General features: G+C 43.3%; 1 protein-coding gene across 1 annotated transcript in view; it reads left to right on the top strand.

The window, feature by feature from the left end:
* The window catches only part of ASCC3 (activating signal cointegrator 1 complex subunit 3), a 1,202,160-nt gene that overhangs the window by 992,264 nt on the left and 189,053 nt on the right, over positions 1-20,843 (top strand). Inside the window, exons 31-34 of the mRNA XM_063917038.1 lie at positions 6,846-6,983; positions 7,074-7,194; positions 14,095-14,227; positions 14,691-14,816. Of these exons, the coding sequence (XP_063773108.1) occupies positions 6,846-6,983; positions 7,074-7,194; positions 14,095-14,227; positions 14,691-14,816 (518 nt within the window). The remainder of the gene's footprint in view (positions 1-6,845; positions 6,984-7,073; positions 7,195-14,094; positions 14,228-14,690; positions 14,817-20,843) is intronic.

Genomic DNA, 20,843 nt, shown 5'->3' with positions numbered 1-20,843 from the left:
GTCGCCCACATAAACAGACAGGGCGGCACAAGAAGCAGGAGGGCAATGGCAGAAGCTGCAAGGATTCTTCGCTGGGCGGAAAATCATGTGATAGCACTGTCAGCAGTGTTCATTCCGGGAGTGGACAACTGGGAAGCAGACTTCCTCAGCAGGCACGACCTCCACCCGGGAGAGTGGGGACTTCACCCAGAAGTCTTCCACATGATTGTAAACCGTTGGGAAAAACCAGAGGTGGACATGATGGCGTCCCGCCTCAACAAAAAACTGGACAGGTATTGCGCCAGGTCAAGGGACCCTCAGGCAATAGCTGTGGACGCTCTGGTAACACCGTGGGTGTACCAGTCAGTGTATGTGTTCCCTCCTCTGCCTCTCATACCCAAGGTACTGAGAATTATAAGACGGAGAGGAGTAAGAACTATACTCGTGGCTCCGGATTGGCCAAGAAGGACTTGGTACCCGGAACTACAAGAGATGCTCACAGAGGACCCGTGGCCTCTACCTCTAAGAAGGGACCTGCTCCAGCAAGGACCCTGTCTGTTCCAAGACTTACCGCGGCTGCGTTTGACGGCATGGCGGTTGAACGCCGGATCCTGAAGGAAAAAGGCATTCCGGAGGAAGTCATCCCTACCCTGATCAAAGCCAGGAAGGATGTAACCGCAAAGCATTATCACCGCATTTGGCGAAAATATGTTGCGTGGTGCGAGGCCAGGAAGGCCCCAACGGAGGAATTTCAACTGGGTCGATTCCTGCATTTCCTGCAAACAGGAGTGTCTATGGGCCTCAAATTGGGATCCATTAAGGTTCAGATTTCGGCCCTGTCGATTTTCTTCCAGAAAGAACTGGCTTCAGTTCCTGAAGTTCAGACGTTTGTCAAGGGGGTGCTGCATATACAGCCTCCTTTTGTGCCTCCAGTGGCACCTTGGGATCTCAATGTAGTTTTGGGGTTCCTCAAATCACATTGGTTTGAACCGCTTAAATCTGTGGATTTAAAATATCTCACATGGAAAGTGGTCATGCTGTTGGCCCTGGCTTCGGCCAGGCGCGTGTCAGAATTGGCGGCTTTATCCTGTAAAAGCCCTTATCTGATTTTCCATTCGGACAGGGCGGAATTGAGGACTCGTCCTCAGTTTCTCCCTAAGGTGGTGTCAGCGTTTCACCTGAACCAGCCTATTGTGGTGCCTGCGGCTACTAGGGACTTGGAGGACTCCAAGTTGCTAGACGTTGTCAGGGCCCTGAAAATATATGTTTCCAGGACGGCTGGAGTCAGAAAATCTGACTCGCTGTTTATCCTGTACGCACCCAACAAGCTGGGTGCTCCTGCTTCTAAGCAGACCATTGCTCGCTGGATCTGTAATACAATTCAGCTTGCGCATTCTGTGGCAGGCCTGCCACAGCCAAAATCTGTAAATGCCCACTCCACAAGGAAGGTGGGCTCATCCTGGGCGGCTGCCCGAGGGGTCTCGGCGTTACAACTTTGCCGAGCTGCTACTTGGTCAGGGTCAAATACCTTTGTAAAATTTTACAAATTTGACACTCTGGCTGAGGAGGACCTTGAGTTCTCTCATTCGGTGCTGCAGAGTCATCCGCACTCTCCCGCCCGTTTGGGAGCTTGGGTATAATCCCCATGGTCCTTACGGAGTTCCCAGCATCCACTAGGACGTCAGAGAAAATAAGAATTTACTTACCGATAATTCTATTTCTCGTAGTCCGTAGTGGATGCTGGGCGCCCATCCCAAGTGCGGATTATCTGCAATACTTGTACATAGTTATTGTTAACAATTCGGGTTATTGTTGTTGTGAGCCATCTATCCAGAGGCTCCTCTGTTATCATGCTGTTAACTGGGTTCATATCACAAGTTGTACGGTGTGATTGGTGTGGCTGGTATGAGTCTTACCCGGGATTCAAAATCCTTCCTTATTGTGTACGCTCGTCCGGGCACAGTATCCTAACTGAGGCTTGGAGGAGGGTCATAGGGGGAGGAGCCAGTGCACACCAGGTAGTCCTAAAGCTTTTCTTTTGTGCCCAGTCTCCTGCGGAGCCGCTATTCCCCATGGTCCTTACGGAGTTCCCAGCATCCACTACGGACTACGAGAAATAGAATTATCGGTAAATAAATTCTTATTTTTTTTGCGATGTGATCACAATTGAATTACAAACGCTTCTCAGGGCAGCACCACACATGCTGGGTGGCCTTGCCGTGTGCTGGGCGGCCCCCAGCATGTGATTTCAGTGGTCGCAGATTTTGCTAAAATAGCAAAATTTGCGACTAACTCTGAATAACCCCTTATGTGCTAAATTTATCAATTGCCACCGATAGAAAGAGGTACTTAAAATACTATATTGCTACATACTGTACCACAGATGAGGGGCTTAGTTTTGCCTCAGATCTTCCAACCAAGTTCAGATTTTAGAGCGAGACTAAATAACCTTTTTCAGAGGCCATGCATGAGCTTTCTGTAAATCTAGGCTCTCACGTGTTTTTTGCTCACATGTAACATGCAAATGAAAACATACTAGAGCTGAGATTTTTGGACAGCTGAACCAGGACCTCAGAAAGATGAATTTCTGAGATCAGAACTTGGCAAGAAGATCAGAAACAAATCCAAACCACTCATCTCTAGTATGAGCTTCATTACTTACAGATATGCAATGTAACTCCGAAAGCTCCCATCTCCGACCCCCCTCGCCCTTCGCCCCTCCTTGGGATCTCTTCATTGGCCAAAAGCACAGTGTTCTTAAAAAAAGTTATTTTTTAGTAATGGATACACTTAAGGGGGAAATCAATTAAGTGATATCACACCCTCTTTAAGGCTGTGAGCATAAAATGTGTGATTCCAGCGCAAGCCACAAGGGGAGGAGATCCAATGTCATTGCTGGCATTTTAATACCATTGCAACTCGCCTTCCTTGTGTGCAGAGGTGAGTTAATTGAATTCCCCAAAAATTAATTAACTCACCACTGAGAGACTGCACGTGCCCATGAAAACCTGTGTCTTTAGTATGTTGTAGCACCCCCTTATTGCACTTCTGTGATGCAGAATCAGAGTTAATTTGCTTCCTTTTTATCCTAGTCTTGTTACCTGTTACCCTTCCCCCTTTCTTGTAGTTAGTAGACATACATACACGTTACCCCTGTTTGAGTCACTTACTGCTGTAAACGTCTTACGCATTCTGCTTACATTTTGCCTGTTCTGCACTTGTTTTATCTCATTCTGCTGACCCGTCATCATAATGTATTATAAAAAATAAAATAAAAAAGCCTGTTAAATTATGAAAAAAATAGTTTTTTTCTTTATTGAAATGTCAGTCCTGGCCCTTCAATCCTATTTTTTGTTATGGTGTTGTTGTTGTTGGTCAGCTTTTATGTTTAGTACTTACAAATGCCACAATTTGCAGATTCTTGAAATTCGTAAACCTTTGTGAAATGAGATAAACCATATTACAGTTAGATTTGAGACCCTTCCATATAGTAATACTAGAACACTGTACGATGTGGTATTATTTCCATTTCTTTGTCATCACCCATGTAAAGCTCTGTTATTGTCGAATAAATTACTAGATATGAACAAATTTGTTTTAATCTTTGTTTTAGTAATGAGAAGTTAATATGTTACTTCAGGTCAACATTGCTAGGGAATTCATGAAATGTAAAGGTTTAGCCAGGCCACCATCAAAGATTGTTTAGTTAATATAAATAACAATATAAATGAAATACAGATGATAGCTTTTTGTATAAATGTCCATTTAGATTTAGATTGGTCAGACTAAGCAGGAGTGTTGAGTTCTGTCCTATGCAGTGATGAGTGTACACTAAGGGGGTTATTCAGGTTTGTTAGCAAACCAAAAGAGCACAATAATGGTCAAAACCATGTTGCACTGTAGGTGTGGCAGATGTACAGAGAGATTTACATTTGGGTGGATTATATTGTTTCCGTGCACGGTAAATACTGGCTGTTTAATTTTTACACTACAATTTAGATATCAGTTTTAACACACCCCACCCAAATCTAACTCTCTGCACATGTTACATCTTTACATCTACTCCACCTGCAGTGCAGCATGGTTTTGCCCAGTTGCTTGCTTTTTTAGTTTGCTATTAAACCTGAATAAAGCCCTAAGGTACAAGTTAAGCCATTTCGCAGGCCTCTCTTAAAGCTAGATGAATTGTTTCTTCTCAATACATTTACAACAAAAAAAATGGGGAGTGCTGTCCGCACTATGAAAATAAATTAGTCTGCAGAAACCAAAAAATTATAGCAGTTTATTATATTGAAAATAAAGAAATATCAATCAAGTTTGGTTTAATAATAAATGGCTGTCACAATACCTCTTGCAATAAAGTCATGCACACAAAATATGTTAGTATTGGGTGTAAATCAGAAAAAGGTGAAAACGACTATGTTTAATAATGCAGTCCCTTTGACTTATTTGGCCTAAACACAGTGTAAATCAGTTTCACCCACGAAACATCTTCAGCTGCCATTATTATTATTATTGCTATTATTATCCTTTATTGATATGGCGCCACAAGGGATCTGCAGCGCCCATTACATAGTACATAATCAAATGAGCAAACAAGAAAACAGCACTTACAGGTCAAGACAATATAGGACAGGTATGGAAAACCCGGGGTTAGGTGCCATTAGAGTGAGTATGGAGTATAAGATACTGTCGGTTAAGTAAGAAAAGGAAAGGCACATGAGGAAAGAAGTCCCTGCTCTTGCGAGCTTACAATCTAAATGGTGAAGGGCTGATAGACTAGGGTGACACAAAAGGGGCAGACAGTGAGCATAGACAAGAGGGTTAGGAGGAGAGTTGGCTGGGTTTGGTGAAGAAGTGGGTATTGAGAGCCGTTTGAAGTTTTGTAGAGAGGTGGACAGTTGGATGGGGAAAGGAAGAGAATTCCAGAGATAGGGAGCAGCACATGCAAAATCTTGTAGGTAGGAGTGGGAGGAGGTAATCAGTTGGCAGGAGAGACGGCGTGCATTAACAGAACGAAGAGGACAGGTGGGAATGTAAAGCAAGATAAGGTCAGAGATGTAAAATGGAGAAGAGCGGGTGAGGGCTTTGTAGGTGAGAGTGAGAAGCTTGAATTGGATTCTGAATGGGAAAGTAGTCGTTGAAGGTCCTGCAAGAGAAGGGGAGGTGGATGTAGTATGTTAGGTGAAGAAGATGAGACTGGCAGCAGCATTGAGGATAGATTGGATTGGAGAGAGGCCTTTTCAGGGAGGCCAGATAGGTGGAGATTACAGTAGTCTAATCTGGAGATGACCAGTGAATGGATGAGGGTGTTAGTAGCATCATGGGTGAGAGAGCCTAATCCTGGAGATGTTTTTGAGATGGAAACAGCAGGTTTGTGAGAGGTACTGAATGTGTGGTTAAGGATTACTCCCAGACAGCGCAGTTGGGGGCTAGAGGAGATAGAAGATAGAAGTGCCATCAATGGATAATTAAATTGTGGGAGATGAGGTTATGTGGTAGGGAAGATAATCAGCTCAGTCTTAGACATGTTAAGTTTAAGAAAGCGCTGGGACATCCAGGAAGGGATAGCAGAGAGACAGTTGGAGATACGAGTGAGGAAAGGTAGATTCGGAGTTGATATAGGTGTATTCAGTACGTTGCAAGCATGTAGTAGTGATATGTCTGATCTGCTTGGGCAATTATTGACCTTCCTTAATACAATACACTGGCGATTGTCGGTTTGTGACTACTTGGCAGTAAAAAGGTTTATAGTCTTCAAATACAAAAACAAAAAAATGACAGCAACCTTGATGCTCTTCTCTGGCTTGGCGTTCGTTTCCTCAGCAGGGTAGAAGCAGTCATTTCTAGACAGTGGTGGAGACGAATTTTCTAGAGATAATTTTTTAAATAATTAACTAGAAAGTAGGATTAACGAATCAAAAAATAAACACAAACATAAGAGTGTAGAATAATTTGGGGAAGAGGTAGTAATTAAGCGGATTATTAGGCCATGTAGTAAACAAACTAATAAAACAATCATGCAGGTATTATATACAGTACATATGATGCCGTCAAAAACTTCATTTAATGTACAGATTGAGTATCCCATATCCAAATATTCCAAAATACGGAAGTTTTCGAGTGAGACTGAGATAGTGAAACCTTTGTTTTTTGATGGCTCAATAGGGGTTATTCTGAGTTGATCGCAGCAGTAAGTTTGTTAGCAATTGGGCAAAACCATGTGCACTGCAGGAGGGGCAGATATAACATTTGCAGAGAGAGTTAGATTTGGGTGGGTTATAATGTTTCTGTGAAGGGTAAATACTGGCTGCTTTATTTTTACACTGCAATTTAGATTCCAGTTTGAACACACCCCACCCAAATTTAACTCTCGCTGCGCATGTTATATCTGTCCCCCCTGCAGTGCACATGGTTTTGCCCAACTGCTAACAAATTTGATGCTGCGATCAACTCAGAATTAGGCCCAATGTACTCAAACTTTGTTTAATACACAAAGTTATTAAAAATATTGTATTAAATGACCATCAGGCTGTGTGTATAAGGTGTATATAAAACAGAAATGCATTCTGTGCTTATACTTAGGTCCCATCGCCATGATATCTCATTATGGTATGCAATTATTATGGAAAAATCTGATATCCAAAATACTTCTGGTCCCAAGCATTTTGGATATGGGATACTCAACCTGTAATATATTCACTTGTGAAAGCAGATATCAGATTGTTGGTGTGGTTTACATTTTTGCTGTTTACACTTTTAGTATAGCATCCTGTGACCATGTAACTATAAGGTTTAATTAATTATGAAATTAGATTGATGCACTGTAGTCTTATCTCTTGCTCTCCTTCCATTTTTTTATACAGATGGATGACATTATTGGAACTGTAAGGGATTCCAACCTGAAGCTCACACTTGCATTTGGCATTGGAATGCACCATGCTGGCTTACATGAAAGGGATCGAAAGACAGTAGAAGAGCTTTTTGTTAACTGCAAAATTCAGGTATATACTTCACAAAATTTCCTGGAAATTTGTGATTAATCATGAACAGAATTATTTAAGTTCTACGCTTATGTTTTGTTTTTTAACTAGGTTCTTATTGCAACCAGTACTTTGGCATGGGGTGTTAATTTCCCTGCTCACCTAGTTGTTGTCAAGGGAACAGAATTTTATGATGGAAAAACAAGGAGATATGTGGATTATCCCATCACAGGTACTACAGTATGTTGCTTCGCATGTACAGTGTGGCTTTAAACTGCCTTATAAGCCTATTCCTTAATATGTAGAGTAGACCATTTCACTAGCACCCAAATTACCTAGTTTACATTGGATAATATGCCAGATGTGCAGAATGCTTTCTTTATGCTACAGTTTATCTGTTTACATATATTTACTGTAAAACTACAACCCACAGATTACATAATACCATGGAATCCACATAATCAGAGCCTGTCCTGCTCACAAGAGCCCTACGTGCTTTTGGAGCTGTGGGAAGACACTTCTCTTTTTCTTTTTTTTGCCTAGGCAAAAAAATAGGACTTTTCGCTATTTTTAGGGCAAATTGGGATTCACCCTATTCAATAGCAGGGCTGTCTTTTTTTCACCAAGGCAAAAAATTCAGCAGGAGCGAAAAACATGTGGATCAACAAATCGTGTGTGTGTCCCCCCCCCTCCCCCCCTGCGCCGGCAAAAACGCTGGCTGTTTTCACTGATTTTGAGGCATTTTTCACCAATGCCTTTTCACACAAAAAAAAGTGAAAAAGCATTGGCGAAGATGCCTTAAAAATGGGTGAAAATGGGCCTCAATTGAATAAACTGGTGGGAGAATTCAATAGCTCTGAGATTACCGGAGCTAATTGAATACCCCCCATAGTGGGAGATATAAGCAAAATTGGGTATTGCAGAGATGGAGGAATGGTGGTAGGCTTCTAAGAAAAATGGTGGTTGATTACGTAGATATTTTTAGAACAGTACCATTTAGTAGCCAGCCTGTACTTAAAAATATGAAAGCTTTAGAAGAATACATTTAAAACACTTGTTTTAGTTTGAATAAATCTGCAAATTAATATAGTTTTCTCTAACGTCCTAGATGATGCTGGGGACTCCGTAAGGACCATGGGGATAGACGGGTTCCGCAGGAGACATGGGCACTTTAAGAAATAATTTAGTTCCTGGTGTGCACTGGCTCCTCCCTCTATACCCCTCCTCCAGACCTCAGTTTGATACTGTGCCCAGAGGAGCTGGGTGCTTTTCAGTGAGCTCTCCTGAGTTTACTGATAGAAAGTATTTTGTTAGGTTTTTTATTTTCAGGGAGCTCTGCTGGCAACAGACTCCCTGCATCGAGGGACTGAGGGGAGAGAAGCAGCCCTACTCTCTGAAGCTAGGTCCTGCTTCTTAAGCTACTGGACACCATTAGCTCCAGAGGGATTGGTACGCAGGATCTCACCCTCGCCGTCCGTCCCAGAGTCGCGCCGCCGTCCCCCTCGCAGAGCCGGAAGATAGAAGCCGAGTGAGTATGAGAAGAAAAGAGGCGGCAGAAGACTTCATGATCTTCACTAGAGGTAACGCACAGCACTGCAGCTGTGCGCCATTGCTCCACACACCTCACATACTCCGGTCACTGTAAGGGTGCAGGGCGCAGAGGGGGGCGCCCTGGGCAGCATTTGGGACCTCATGTTGGCAAAAGTACACATTTATACAGCTGGGCACTGTATATATGTATGAGCCCCCGCCAAAATTACTGTACAAGCGGAACAGAAGCCCGCCGTCGAGGGGGCGGGGCTTCTCCCTCAGCACTCACCAGCGCCATTTTTTCTCCACAGCACTGCTGAGAGGAAGCTCCCCGGACTCTCCCCTGCTGATACACGGTAGAAGAGGGTTGAAAAGAGAGGGGGGGGGGGCACATAATTAGGCGCAAAAACTATACATACAGCAGCTACTGGGTTAACATTAAGTTACTGTGTATTCCTGGGATATTATAGCGCTGGGGTGTGTGCTGGCATACTTTCTCTCTGTTTCTCCAAAGGGACTTGTGGGGGAACTGTCTTCAGAAAGGACATTTCCTGTGTGTGTGTGTGTGTGTGTGTGTGTGTGTGTGTGTGTGTGTGTGTGTGTGTGTGTGGTGTGTCGGTACGCTTGTGTCGACATGTCTGATGAGGAAGGCTATGTGAGAGAGGAGCGGGAGCAAATGAATGTGGTGTCTCCGCCGACGGCGCCGACACCTGATTGGATGGATATGTGGAAGGTTTTAAATGATAATGTTAATTCCTTGCATAAAAGATTTGACAAGGCTGATGCATCGGGACAGTCAGGGTCTCAACCCGTGCCTGACCCTCTGTCGCAGGGACCGTCAGGGTCTCATAAGCGCCCACTATCCCAAATTGTTGACACAGATACCGACATGGATTCTGACTCCAGTTTCGATTACGATGATGCAAAGTTACAGCCAAAATTGGCTAAATCCCTTCGATATATGATTATAGCAATAAAGGATGTTTTGCACATCACAGAGGAAACCCCTGTCCCTGACACGAGGGTGTATATGTATAAGGGAAAGAAGCCTGAGGTAACTTTTCCCCCCTCACACGAACTGAATGAGTTATGTGAAAAAGCTTGGGAATCTCCAGATAAGAAAATGCAGATTTCCAAACGGATTCCTATGGCGTATTCTTTCCCGCCAACGGATAGGCTACGATGGGAATCCTCCCCTAGGGTGGACAAAGCTTTAACACGCTTATCCAAAAAGGTAGCCCTGCCGTCCCAGGATACGGCTACCCTCAAAGATGCTGCTGACCGCAAACAGGAGGTTACCCTGAAGTCCATTTATACACATTCAGGTACCTTACTAAGACCGGCAATTGCGTCGGCCTGGGTGTGTAGTGCTGTAGCGGCATGGACGGATACCTTATCGGAGGAATTGGATACCCTAGATAAGGATACTGTATTATTGACCCTGGGGCATATAAAAGACGCTGTCCTACATATGAGAGATGCTCAAAGAGACATTAGTCTACTGGGTTCTAGAATAAACGCTATGTCGATTTCGGCCAGAAGGTCCTGTGGACTCGACAATGGACAGGTGATGCCGACTCAAAAAGGCATATGGAGGTTTTACCTTACAGGGGTGAGGAATTGTTCGGGGAAGGTCTCTCGGACCTGGTCTCCACAGCTACAGCTGGAAACTCAAATTTTTTGCCTTATGTTCCCTCACAGCCTAAGAGAGCACCGCATTATCAAATGCAGTCCTTTCGTTCACAAAGAAACAAGAAAGTCCGAGGTGCGTCCTTTCTTGCCAGAGGTAGGGGCAGAGGAAAGAAGCTGCACAACACAGCTAGTTCCCAGGAACAGAAGTCCTCACCGGCCTCTGCAAAAACCACCGCATGACGCTGGGGCTCCACTGGCGGAGTCGGGCCCGGTGGGGGCACGTCTTCGGAATTTCAGCCACATGTGGGTTCACTCCCAGGTGGATCCTTGGGCAATAGAAATTGTGTCTCAGGGTTACAAGCTGGAATTCGAAGAGGTGCCTCCTCGCCGGTATTTCAAATTGGCCCTACCATCTTCCCCCCAAGAGAGGGAAATAGTGTTAAACGCAATACAAAAATTGTATCTTCAGCAGGTGGTGGTCAAGGTTCCCCTCCTTCAACAGGGAAGGGGTTATTGTTCGACCATGTTTGTAGTCCCGAAACCGGACGGTTCGGTCAGACCTATATTGAATTTAAAATCTCTGAACCTATACTTGAAAAGGTTCAAGTTCAAGATGGAATCGCTAAGAGCGGTCATCGCAAGCCTGGAAGGGGGGGATTTTATGGTGTCACTGGACATAAAGGATGCGTACCTTCATGTCCCCATTTATCCACCTCATCAGGCGTACCTAAGATTTGCGGTACAGGATTGTCATTACCAATTTCAGACGTTGCCGTTTGGTCTCTCAACGGCCCAGAGGATTTTCACCAAGGTAATGGCGGAAATGATGGTGCTCCTGCGGAAGCAAGGGGTCACAATTATCCCGTACTTGGACGATCTCCTCATAAAAGCGAGATCAAGAGAGCAGTTGCTGAACAGCGTATCTCTTTCACTGAAAGTGTTACAGCAACACGGCTGGATTCTATATATTCCAAAGTCGCAGTTGGTTCCTACGACTCGTCTACCCTTCTTGGGCATGATTCTGGACACGGACCAGAAGAGGGTTTATCTCCCGATATAGAAGGCCCAGGAACTCATGACTCTGGTCAAGAACCTATTGAAACCAAAACAGGTGTCAGTGCATCATTGCACTCGAGTCCTGGGAAAGATGGTGGCGTCATACGAGGCCATTCCCTTCGGCAGGTTCCATGCGAGGACTTTCCAATGGGACCTACTGGACAAGTGGTCCGGGTCACATCTTCAGATGCATCGGTTGATCACCCTGTCCCCCAGGGCCAGGGTGTCACTTCTGTGGTGGCTGCAGAGTGCTCACCTTCTCGAGGGCCGCAGATACGGCATTCAGGACTGGATCCTGGTGACCACGGACGCAAGCCTCCGAGGTTGGGGAGCAGTCACACAGGGAAGAAATTTCCAGGGTCTTTGGTCAAGTCAAGAGACTTGTCTTCACATCAACATCCTGGAGCTAAAGGCCATATACAACGCCCTACGTCAAGCGGAGACCTTACTTCGCGACCGACCAGTTCTGATCCAGTCAGACAACATCACCGCAGTGGCTCATGTTAACCGCCAAGGCGGCACAAGGAGCAGAGTGGCAATGGCGGAAGCCACCAGAATTCTTCGCTGGGCGGAGAATCATGTAAGCACACTGTCAGCAGTGTTCATTCCGGGAGTGGACAACTGGGAAGCAGACTTCCTCAGCAGACACGACCTACACCCGGGAGAGTGGGGACTTCATCCAGAAGTCTTCGCAAAGATTGTGAGTCGGTGGGAACTGCCACAGATAGACATGATGGCGTCCCGCCTCAACAAAAAGCTACAGAGGTATTGCGCCAGGTCAAGAGACCCTCAGGCAGTAGCGGTAGACGCCCTAGTGACACCGTGGGTTTTCCGGTCAGTCTATGTATTTCCTCCTCTTCCTCTCATACCAAAGGTGTTGAGGATAATAAGAAGAAAAGGAGTGAGAACAATCCTCATTGTTCCAGATTGGCCAAGACGGACCTGGTATCCAGATCTGCAGGAACTGCTGACAGAAGATCCGTGGCCTCTTCCTCTAAGACAGGACCTGTTGCAAAAGGGACCCTGTCTGTTCCAAGACTTACCGCGGCTGCATTTGACGGCATGGCGGTTGAACGCCATATCCTAGCAGAAAAAGGCATTCCGGTTGAGGTTATCCCTACGCTGATAAAGGCTAGGAAGGAAGTAACAGCAAAACATTATCACCGTATATGGCGAAAATATGTTTCTTGGTGTGAGACCAAGAATGCTCCTACGGAAGTATTCCATCTGGGCCGTTTTCTTCACTTCATACAAACTGTAGTGAATTTGGGCCTTAAATTAGGTTCCATTAAGGTCCAGATTTCGTCCCTATCCATTTTCTTTCAAAAAGAATTGGCTTCTCTCCCAGAAGTTCAGACTTTTGTAAAGGGAGTGCTGCATATTCAGCCTCCTTTTGTGCCTCCGGTGGCACCTTGGGATCTTAACGTGGTGTTAAGTTTCCTAAAGTCACACTGGTTTGAACCACTTAATACGGTGGAGTTGAAATATCTCACGTGGAAGGTGGTCATGTTATTAGCATTGGCTTCGGCTAGGCGAGTGTCTGAATTAGCGGCTTTGTCTCATAAAAGCCCCTATTTGGTTTTCCATTTGGATAGAGCAGAATTGCGGACCCGTTCGCAATTTCTGCCAAAAGTGGTTTCATCTTTTTATATGAACCAACCTATTGTGGTGCCTGTGGCTACACGTGACTTGGAGGATTCCGAGTTACTTGATGTGGTCAGGGCTTTGAAAATTTACGTAGCCAGAATGGCTAGAGTCAGGAAAACTGAAGCGCTGTTTGTCCTGTATGCATCCAACAAGAATGGTGCCCCTGCTTCAAAGCAAACTATTGCTCGCTGGATTTGTAACACAATTCAGCAAGCGCATTCTATGGCTGGTTTGCCGTTACCAAAATCGGTCAAGGCCCATTCCACTAGGAAGGTGGGCTCTTCTTGGGCGGCTGCCCGGGGGGTCTCGGCACTACAGCTGTGTCGAGCTGCTACTTGGTCGGGTTCAAACACTTTTGCAAAATTCTACAAGTTTGATACCCTGGCTGAGGAGGACCTCATGTTTGCTCAATCGGTGCTGCAGAGTCATCCGCACTCTCCCGCCAGTTTGGGAGCTTTGGTATAATCCCCATGGTACTTACGAAGTCCCCAGCATCCTCTAGGACGTTAGAGAAAATAAGATTTTACTTACCGGTAAATCTATTTCTCGTAGTCCGTAGAGGATGCTGGGCGCCCGTCCCAAGTGCGGACTTCTTCTGCAATACTTGTATATAGTTATTGCTTCAATAAGGGTTATGTTATAGTTGCATCGGTGTGGAACTGATGATATGTTGTTTTCATACTGTTAACTGGGTAGTTATCACAAGTTATACGGTGTGATTGGTGTGGCTGGTATGAATCTTGCCCTTGGATTAACAAAATCCTTTCCTCGTACTGTCCATCTCCTCTGGGCACAGTTTCTCTAACTGAGGTCTGGAGGAGGGGCATAGAGGGAGGAGCCAGTGCACACCAGGAACTAAATTCTTTCTTAAAGTGCCCATGTCTCCTGCGGAGCCGTCTATCCTCGTGGTCCTTACGGAGTCCCCAGCATCCTCTACGGACTACGATAAATAGATTTACCAGTTAGTAAAATCTTATTTTCTCTATGGGTTTCTTTTTACTCAGATTTTGAGAATTTAGGGTTATATAATTTAAATAAGGAACCAAGGTGTTTAGCCTGTATCATTATATTGGTAATGCTAATCTGTATTCTTCTGTGAAGAGTGAATCGATTTGTTCGTTCCAGCAGCATTTTTTTAACCAATATCAGAAGAGCACAGTTCTTTAATTATCATCAATACAAATAAAAAATGACCTACATTTTTTATATGTATTCAACAGTGTGCAACTTTCAGGTAAGTGTAACTGTTTTGTTACTTTTTAATCAGATGTACTTCAGATGATGGGTCGGGCTGGGAGGCCTCAGTTTGATGACCAAGGCAAAGCTGTGATTCTAGTTCATGATATAAAGAAAGATTTCTACAAAAAGTTTCTTTATGAACCTTTCCCAGTGGAATCTAGGTAAGCACATGGCTGCATGCCAGATAACCTGTAGTAAAATTACTTATTTGTTTTTACTTAGAATTTGGAGGTTGGAGTATTGACAAACTGATGGAACTTTTTGTTTTTGCTTGCTTTGATAAAGGAACATGACTAGCAACAACAAAAAATTGTAGCACATGATGTTGATAATATTAATATAATCTAGGATTCTGTATAACCTTTATGAGTAGTCTAAACAGTTATAGAAATGTATGAATTAAATTGCTGTGATTGACTCTTCAGCCTTTAATGTTTTATATTTGATATGGTGTATGAAAATTATTGAGCCCACTGCCTAATAAACAAGCTTACAGTTTTTAGTCATATGTGATGAAAATTATAGCACTATTGTTACAAAATTTGTTGAATTGCAGATTTGTGTCATAGCAAAATCTGTTTCTGTGTCAAATATAACTGCACACTTGCACGTGCTTCCTTCTAGCTTGCTGGAGGTACTGTCTGATCATTTAAATGCAGAAATAGCAGCTGGAACCATCGCATCCAAGCAAGATGCCATGGACTATATCACATGGACTTACTTCTTCCGTCGCCTCGTGATGAACCCCAGGTGAGATATCTTGAAATAGTTGATAACTTGTCAATGGTACGCCATGGTTATTGTGTCAATTTAAATCAACTTTGTCATTTGGATGGGATACATTTTTAGACATTGTTAAATATATCTTTCATTATATTCTCTTTTTATGTTTTTTTCACTGTTTCGTGTCATCTCGGCGAAGTCCATATTTTTAGATGGCATGTAAAAATAACAGGTTGTGTATGTTGTAGCAAGTAGTAAAATAATGATATATTGGTGTATATTTCACCAAAAAAACAATGTTTTTATGAAAACATAGACTTCCCTGACCCAACTAGTAAGAAATGTTTCTATTCATTTGCCATATTATAACTTTTCATGGTACAGAATACCCCTAGGAATGTAAATGGATTTATTTTGTTCCATTTGTTAAAGGCCTGTAAGGGTTGCTAACTTGCTAGTCTGGTGTACTGTAGCTACTCTTTTCTTCTAATAAGGGGATTTACGTTACATTGTTCAGAATCTGTAAGTGTTATATCCCTATTTGTTTAACTACTTTGTTGAACGTTTTCCAAATATGTGGATGCACAGTGTGCTATTGTCTGCGAGATGGATTCTTAGCTGCTCTAGTTAGGGTGTGTAATTGAGCTCCTGATTTGGAGGGTGGAGCGACTGGCAGGTGGTATTATACATAGGAATGTGAAGTGGCACTTGCTGGATAGTCTAATGATGCACACAGGAGGAAGGCTCTACAGCAGTAATACCATTAAATCACCACATGACTGGCTTCTAAGAATGGTTCACTTATTTATTAGTGTATTTGTACACATACATTTCGTAGTGTTGTCTCCAAGTTTAGTGGGTGATGTACTAAATGTTTTTCCCCAGCTCCTAGGATCTGTGACAGATGAGGATAGTTGTTGTAGTAAACTATCTTATGCAAGTAGAATAATGATATGTTACATACAGATGTGCACACATTAAGCATGCTTTTAAATTATTTCAGTTCATTTTGAAAGACCATTAAATTCTGATTGTTGGCCCTTAGCAATTGATGGATCATATTTGACTGGTCAGATGAATGTGCAAGAGCCTACTGGATTAATGAGGTTTTAGTAGCAGAAAGGGGATGGTAAGAAACACTATCTTAACGCTCCAATAATTCTCACATACTGCTTGCCAAGCTTTACCCCAGCAGCTGCTTAGTGATACCCTTCATAACTGTGGGCAAAGGGACAGGGGTGAATGTGTTATGACCGGAGTTAGGAAAATATTAATTGAGGGTTTACTGATCCTTTAAATACCAAAATTAAATCCTCCTAATATTTATTTATTGACAAACTGCAGTACAAAGGAAATGTGCCCCTTACATCGCTGAAGTACCTTTCTATGATATTTCACATGCAGTTACTGAAATGCCCATTTACTTGTACACTAAATAGACGCACCACTCCATTTACTGCTAACCCAGTTAGACAGATGCAGTAAACAGTAGAGGAAACCATCTTATATGAATATAAAGGTATTTGTCTTTATGAAAAGTGGTACTCCGATCACAAACTCACAAATGTCTATAGGCACACAAAACATCAGTAGCATAAATCCATATAAAAATATAATTAAAAAAACGGTTAGCTTACAATATTTCTTTTGAATGTCAGTTCTAGATCTTGTCCACCCACCACCAGCTAACAAGCAGGATAGTCTGCAACTGACACCGCTGTCCTTGTCGCACTGATAATAGGAAGCAACAGTTACTTCTTCTTAGCCGTATGAGATGGCAGGTCAGCAGTGGCCATGTTGAAGATAGTGCCTCTATGTCCTCAGTAAGCCAATGTATTGTAGAAGGGGCATGTAAGGTGAAGTGGATGTAACATTGTGTGTGCTAGCAATGGACTGTATTTTGCTGTGTATATAGATATGGGGCTAAGCAAATACACTGGGTGATTATTTCTGTTGTGTACAGTAGTTCACAATTTTTTGTGACACATTGTCCTGATGACGGGGCTTCGTACCCTGAAACGTAGATGAAGTAAACACCAGCCTTTTCCACTACTCATCAGACTCCTGAGTGCCGCCGTTATTTATCCTTATTATATATATATATATATATATATATATATATACTCATACATATATTTATATATATATATTACAAATTCTGAGGGCGCACAATAGACAATTTAAAAAAAATCAATTAAAATTCAATCCAGCTACCAAATACAAATAGCACAAATATAAAATGTATTGTACACTTAATGATAGTACAAATTCATAACTGATATAAATATAGGCAAACCCATATATGACAATCCATTTCTAGGGGTTGTTGCCTTTAAGAAGAGAATACTCTGTAACCGACGCGTTTCATCCTTAAAAAGACTTCATCAGGGAAAATCAGTTTGGAGAAATAGATCTTTGGACCACCTTCCAGGAATAGTGCGGCAAATCCTCTACTGGTGAGGAAGATCCACATATAAGCTGGACATCAAAATGCTAATAATACATTTTATATTTGTACTATTTGTATTTGGTAGCTGGATTGAATTTTAATTGGATTTTTTTTTAATTGTCTGTTGTGCGCCCACAGAATTAGTTTGTAACGTGTTTTCTGGAACCCTATTCTAGCAGTAGGGTTATTCTAGAGGTGCTGCCCCATTATAGCGCAAGATAAGGGTAAAATCGATACATTTGATATATATATATATATATGTGTGTGAAGTAACAAAACCAGGCGCTCAGGTACAGACGTGAATTTGGAAGCAATATTGTCTATCCAGTGCTTAGGAGAGAAGGATAGGTATACTCGATATTCTTATACACTGCTATATGAGTGGCAGCTCATAAAATGAAGTAGGTGCGTGGTGGGCACATAGAATTAAAATGTGAGAAATAGTGGATATAAGCGCCCAAGAGTGTAGGTATATCATTGAGTATATAAGGAAATGTGATAATGGTATAGATCCAATACACTTATCTGCTTGATGGAACTTCAATCATATGACCGTCATATTGAACATAGAGTATGCAAAAGAAAAAAACAGCAAACATAGTGTGTACCAATATTGTAAAAATGTCACTGCAAAAATAACATGAGGCGAAATTAGGGAACAGGCTATTCCCAAGAAACACTTAGCAGCCTCAATATTAAAAAGTTAAAACACACGGTTTAATGAACAATGACATACAATGGCTGAAAAACAAACGTACAAGATTAAAAGCAAAGAGAGCTTATCTGTCCATTATATGGAGGTATCAATAGGCAGTCCCAACCAGTTTCGTCCGTCAGTGTCTGGACTTTATCAAGGGGATATATATATATATATATATATATCTATATATATCTATATATATATCACAATAAATTCTTTAGGTGCGCCAGTGTAATCAGGATATATTTTATAACTATCCTCTATGAACTTAATGTCCTTTTATATCACAAATGTCAATGTCTTAATTTAAAAAATGTATTCCAATGTTCATACAAATGTTAAAACATTTACATAAAATCAAAACATCAGAATACAATGAATAATATAATTAAGACCTGTTTTACATTTCAGAGGCTAGTTGTTCATATGCTACACCCTTACGGGTATGAGCCCGCACGTGGAGGACCTCTGTATATTTCCAGGTCGTTTAGAAATCCAACGCATTTCGTTTATTTAGTTGGACTTCCTCAGGGGTATATATCTTTCAAACAACCTATATTACAACATACATAGGGTAAATTACCTAAAAAAACATAATAAGACATATCTCAGACATTTGATATCGAAACATACTCAATTTGAATATAGAATGATAGTCAAACAATATTGACTGAACATATTAGGAGGATTGTAAACAATTGTTATTGAGACTGGTTACCATATCATAAGTCAAAAGGGATATTGACTAAAAAAGATCTTTATTCATAATTTCTCTTACGTCCTAGAGGATGCTGGGGACTCCAAAAGGACCATGGGGTATAGACGGGATCCGCAGGAGCTTGGGCACACTAAAAAGACTTAATCTGGGTGTGAACTGGCTCCTCCCTCTATGCCCCTCCTCCAGACCCCAGTTAGACTTTGTGCCCAGGAGTGACTGGATGCACACTAGGGGAGCTCTACTGAGTTTCTCTAGAAAAAGACTTTTGTTAGGTTTTTTATTTTCAGGGAGACCTGCTGGCTACAGGCTCCCTGCAGCGTGGGAGTGAGGGGAGAGAAGCAGACCTACTTCTTCTTAGTTTAAGGGCTCTGCTTCTCGGCTACTGGACACCATTAGCTCCAGAGGGTTCGATCACTTGGTGCGCCTAGCTGCTTGTTCCCGGAGCCACGCCATCGCCCCCTCACAGAAGCCAGAAGTCGGGTGAGTATGAGAAGAACAGAAGACTTCAGGACGGCAGAAGACTTCAGTAAAGGTACAGCACAGCGGCAACGCTGTGCTCCATGCTCCCACACACATCACCAACGGTATTTCACTGGGTGCAGGGTGCTGGGGGGGGCGCCCTGGGCGGCATGTTACTGGAGTTGAGGGCGGCATAAAGAGATTGTAGGTGCCTCGGCACCCTTTACAGACCCCCGCCGGCATTTTCTTTCAATTTTGAAATTGGCGGGCCGAAGCCCGCCGGGAAGGGGGCGGAGCTTCGTCCCGCAGCTCACGGGCGCCATTTTCTCCCTACACGCAGCTTAGGGATAGACGCTGCCAGGACCTACACGCTTCTCTACAAAGTAACGGGGGGCATTTCCAAAGGGGGGCCACAGTGTGGTGCTTGAATTTAACAAAGGCAGCGCTGGGTACATATATCGTTTGTGTCGATATATGGGCGCTGGGATGTGAGCTGGCATACTCCCTCTGTGTCCTCTCTCTGGGCTTCATTGGGGACCTGTCACCTAGCTGGGACGTTCTGTGTGTTGGGGTGTGTCGGTACTACGTGTCGGCATGTCGGAGGCTGAATGTTATTCACCAGAGGAGGTTATTGGGGGTGTGGATGCGGGGCTAGAATTGGGACTGTCGACGCAGCCGACACCTGATTTGCTAGCACTGCTCAATACGATAAATTCCAATGTAGCTTCCTTATGAAAGAGGTTAGATAAGTCTGATTCACAGACGCAGGTGTGGAAAAAGTCCATGGAAGAGGCTTTGTCTCAGGTACAGACCCCAACCGGGTCCCATAAGAGGCCATTTACTCAAGTGGTAGATACTGATACCGACACGGACTCTGATTCCGAGGTCGATTTCACTGAGGCAGTTTTACATCCACGGTTAGTTAAGAGTATTCAGTACATGATTGTGGCTATAAAAGATGTTTTACACATTTCTGATGAACCTGAGGTACAGGAAACAAGGATTTGCTTGTTCAAGGAGAAAAAACCTGAGGTGAAGTTTCCCCCCTCTCATGAAATGAATACTCTTTGTGAAAAGGCTTGGGAGTCGCCGGATAAGAAATGGCAGATTCCCAAGAGGATTTACATGGCGTATCCTTTCCCCTCTGATGACAGGGAAAAATGGGAGACATCTCCAAATGTTGATAAAGCTCTATCCCGTTTGTCTAAGAAGGTGGCACTTCCGTCTCCTGACACGGCAGCTCTCAAAGATCCGGCGGATCGCAAGTTGGAGACGTGTCTGAAGTCCATTTTCGCTAATTCGGGGGCTTTGCTCAGACCCGCTGTGGCGTCGGTATGGGTGAGTAGTGCTATTGCTAAATGGGCTGACAATTTAGCTAGTGATATGGATACCCTTGACAAAGATAATGTCCTTTTAACTCTCGGTTATATTAAGGACGCTGCAGATTACCTAAAGGACGCGTCGAGGGATGTCTGTCTCTTGGGTTCAAGAACCAATGCCATGTCGATATCTGCCAGGAGGGCCCTGTGGATCCATCAATGGAACGCTGATGCCGACTCCAAGAGGTCTATGGAAGCACTACCCTTCAAAGGTACTCTCTTGTTTGGGGACGGCTTGGCAGACCTGGTCTCGACCGCGACTGCGGGTAAGTCCTCCTTTCTTCCTTATGTGCCCACACAAAAGAAAAAGGCACCGCATCAGCAAATGCAGTCCTTTCGTCACAATAAA

Source organism: Pseudophryne corroboree, chromosome 4 (assembly GCF_028390025.1).
Source record: "Pseudophryne corroboree isolate aPseCor3 chromosome 4, aPseCor3.hap2, whole genome shotgun sequence".
In the NCBI taxonomy this organism is placed as follows: Eukaryota; Metazoa; Chordata; class Amphibia; order Anura; family Myobatrachidae; genus Pseudophryne; species Pseudophryne corroboree.
This window is presented reverse-complemented; position numbering and strand designations above follow the sequence as displayed.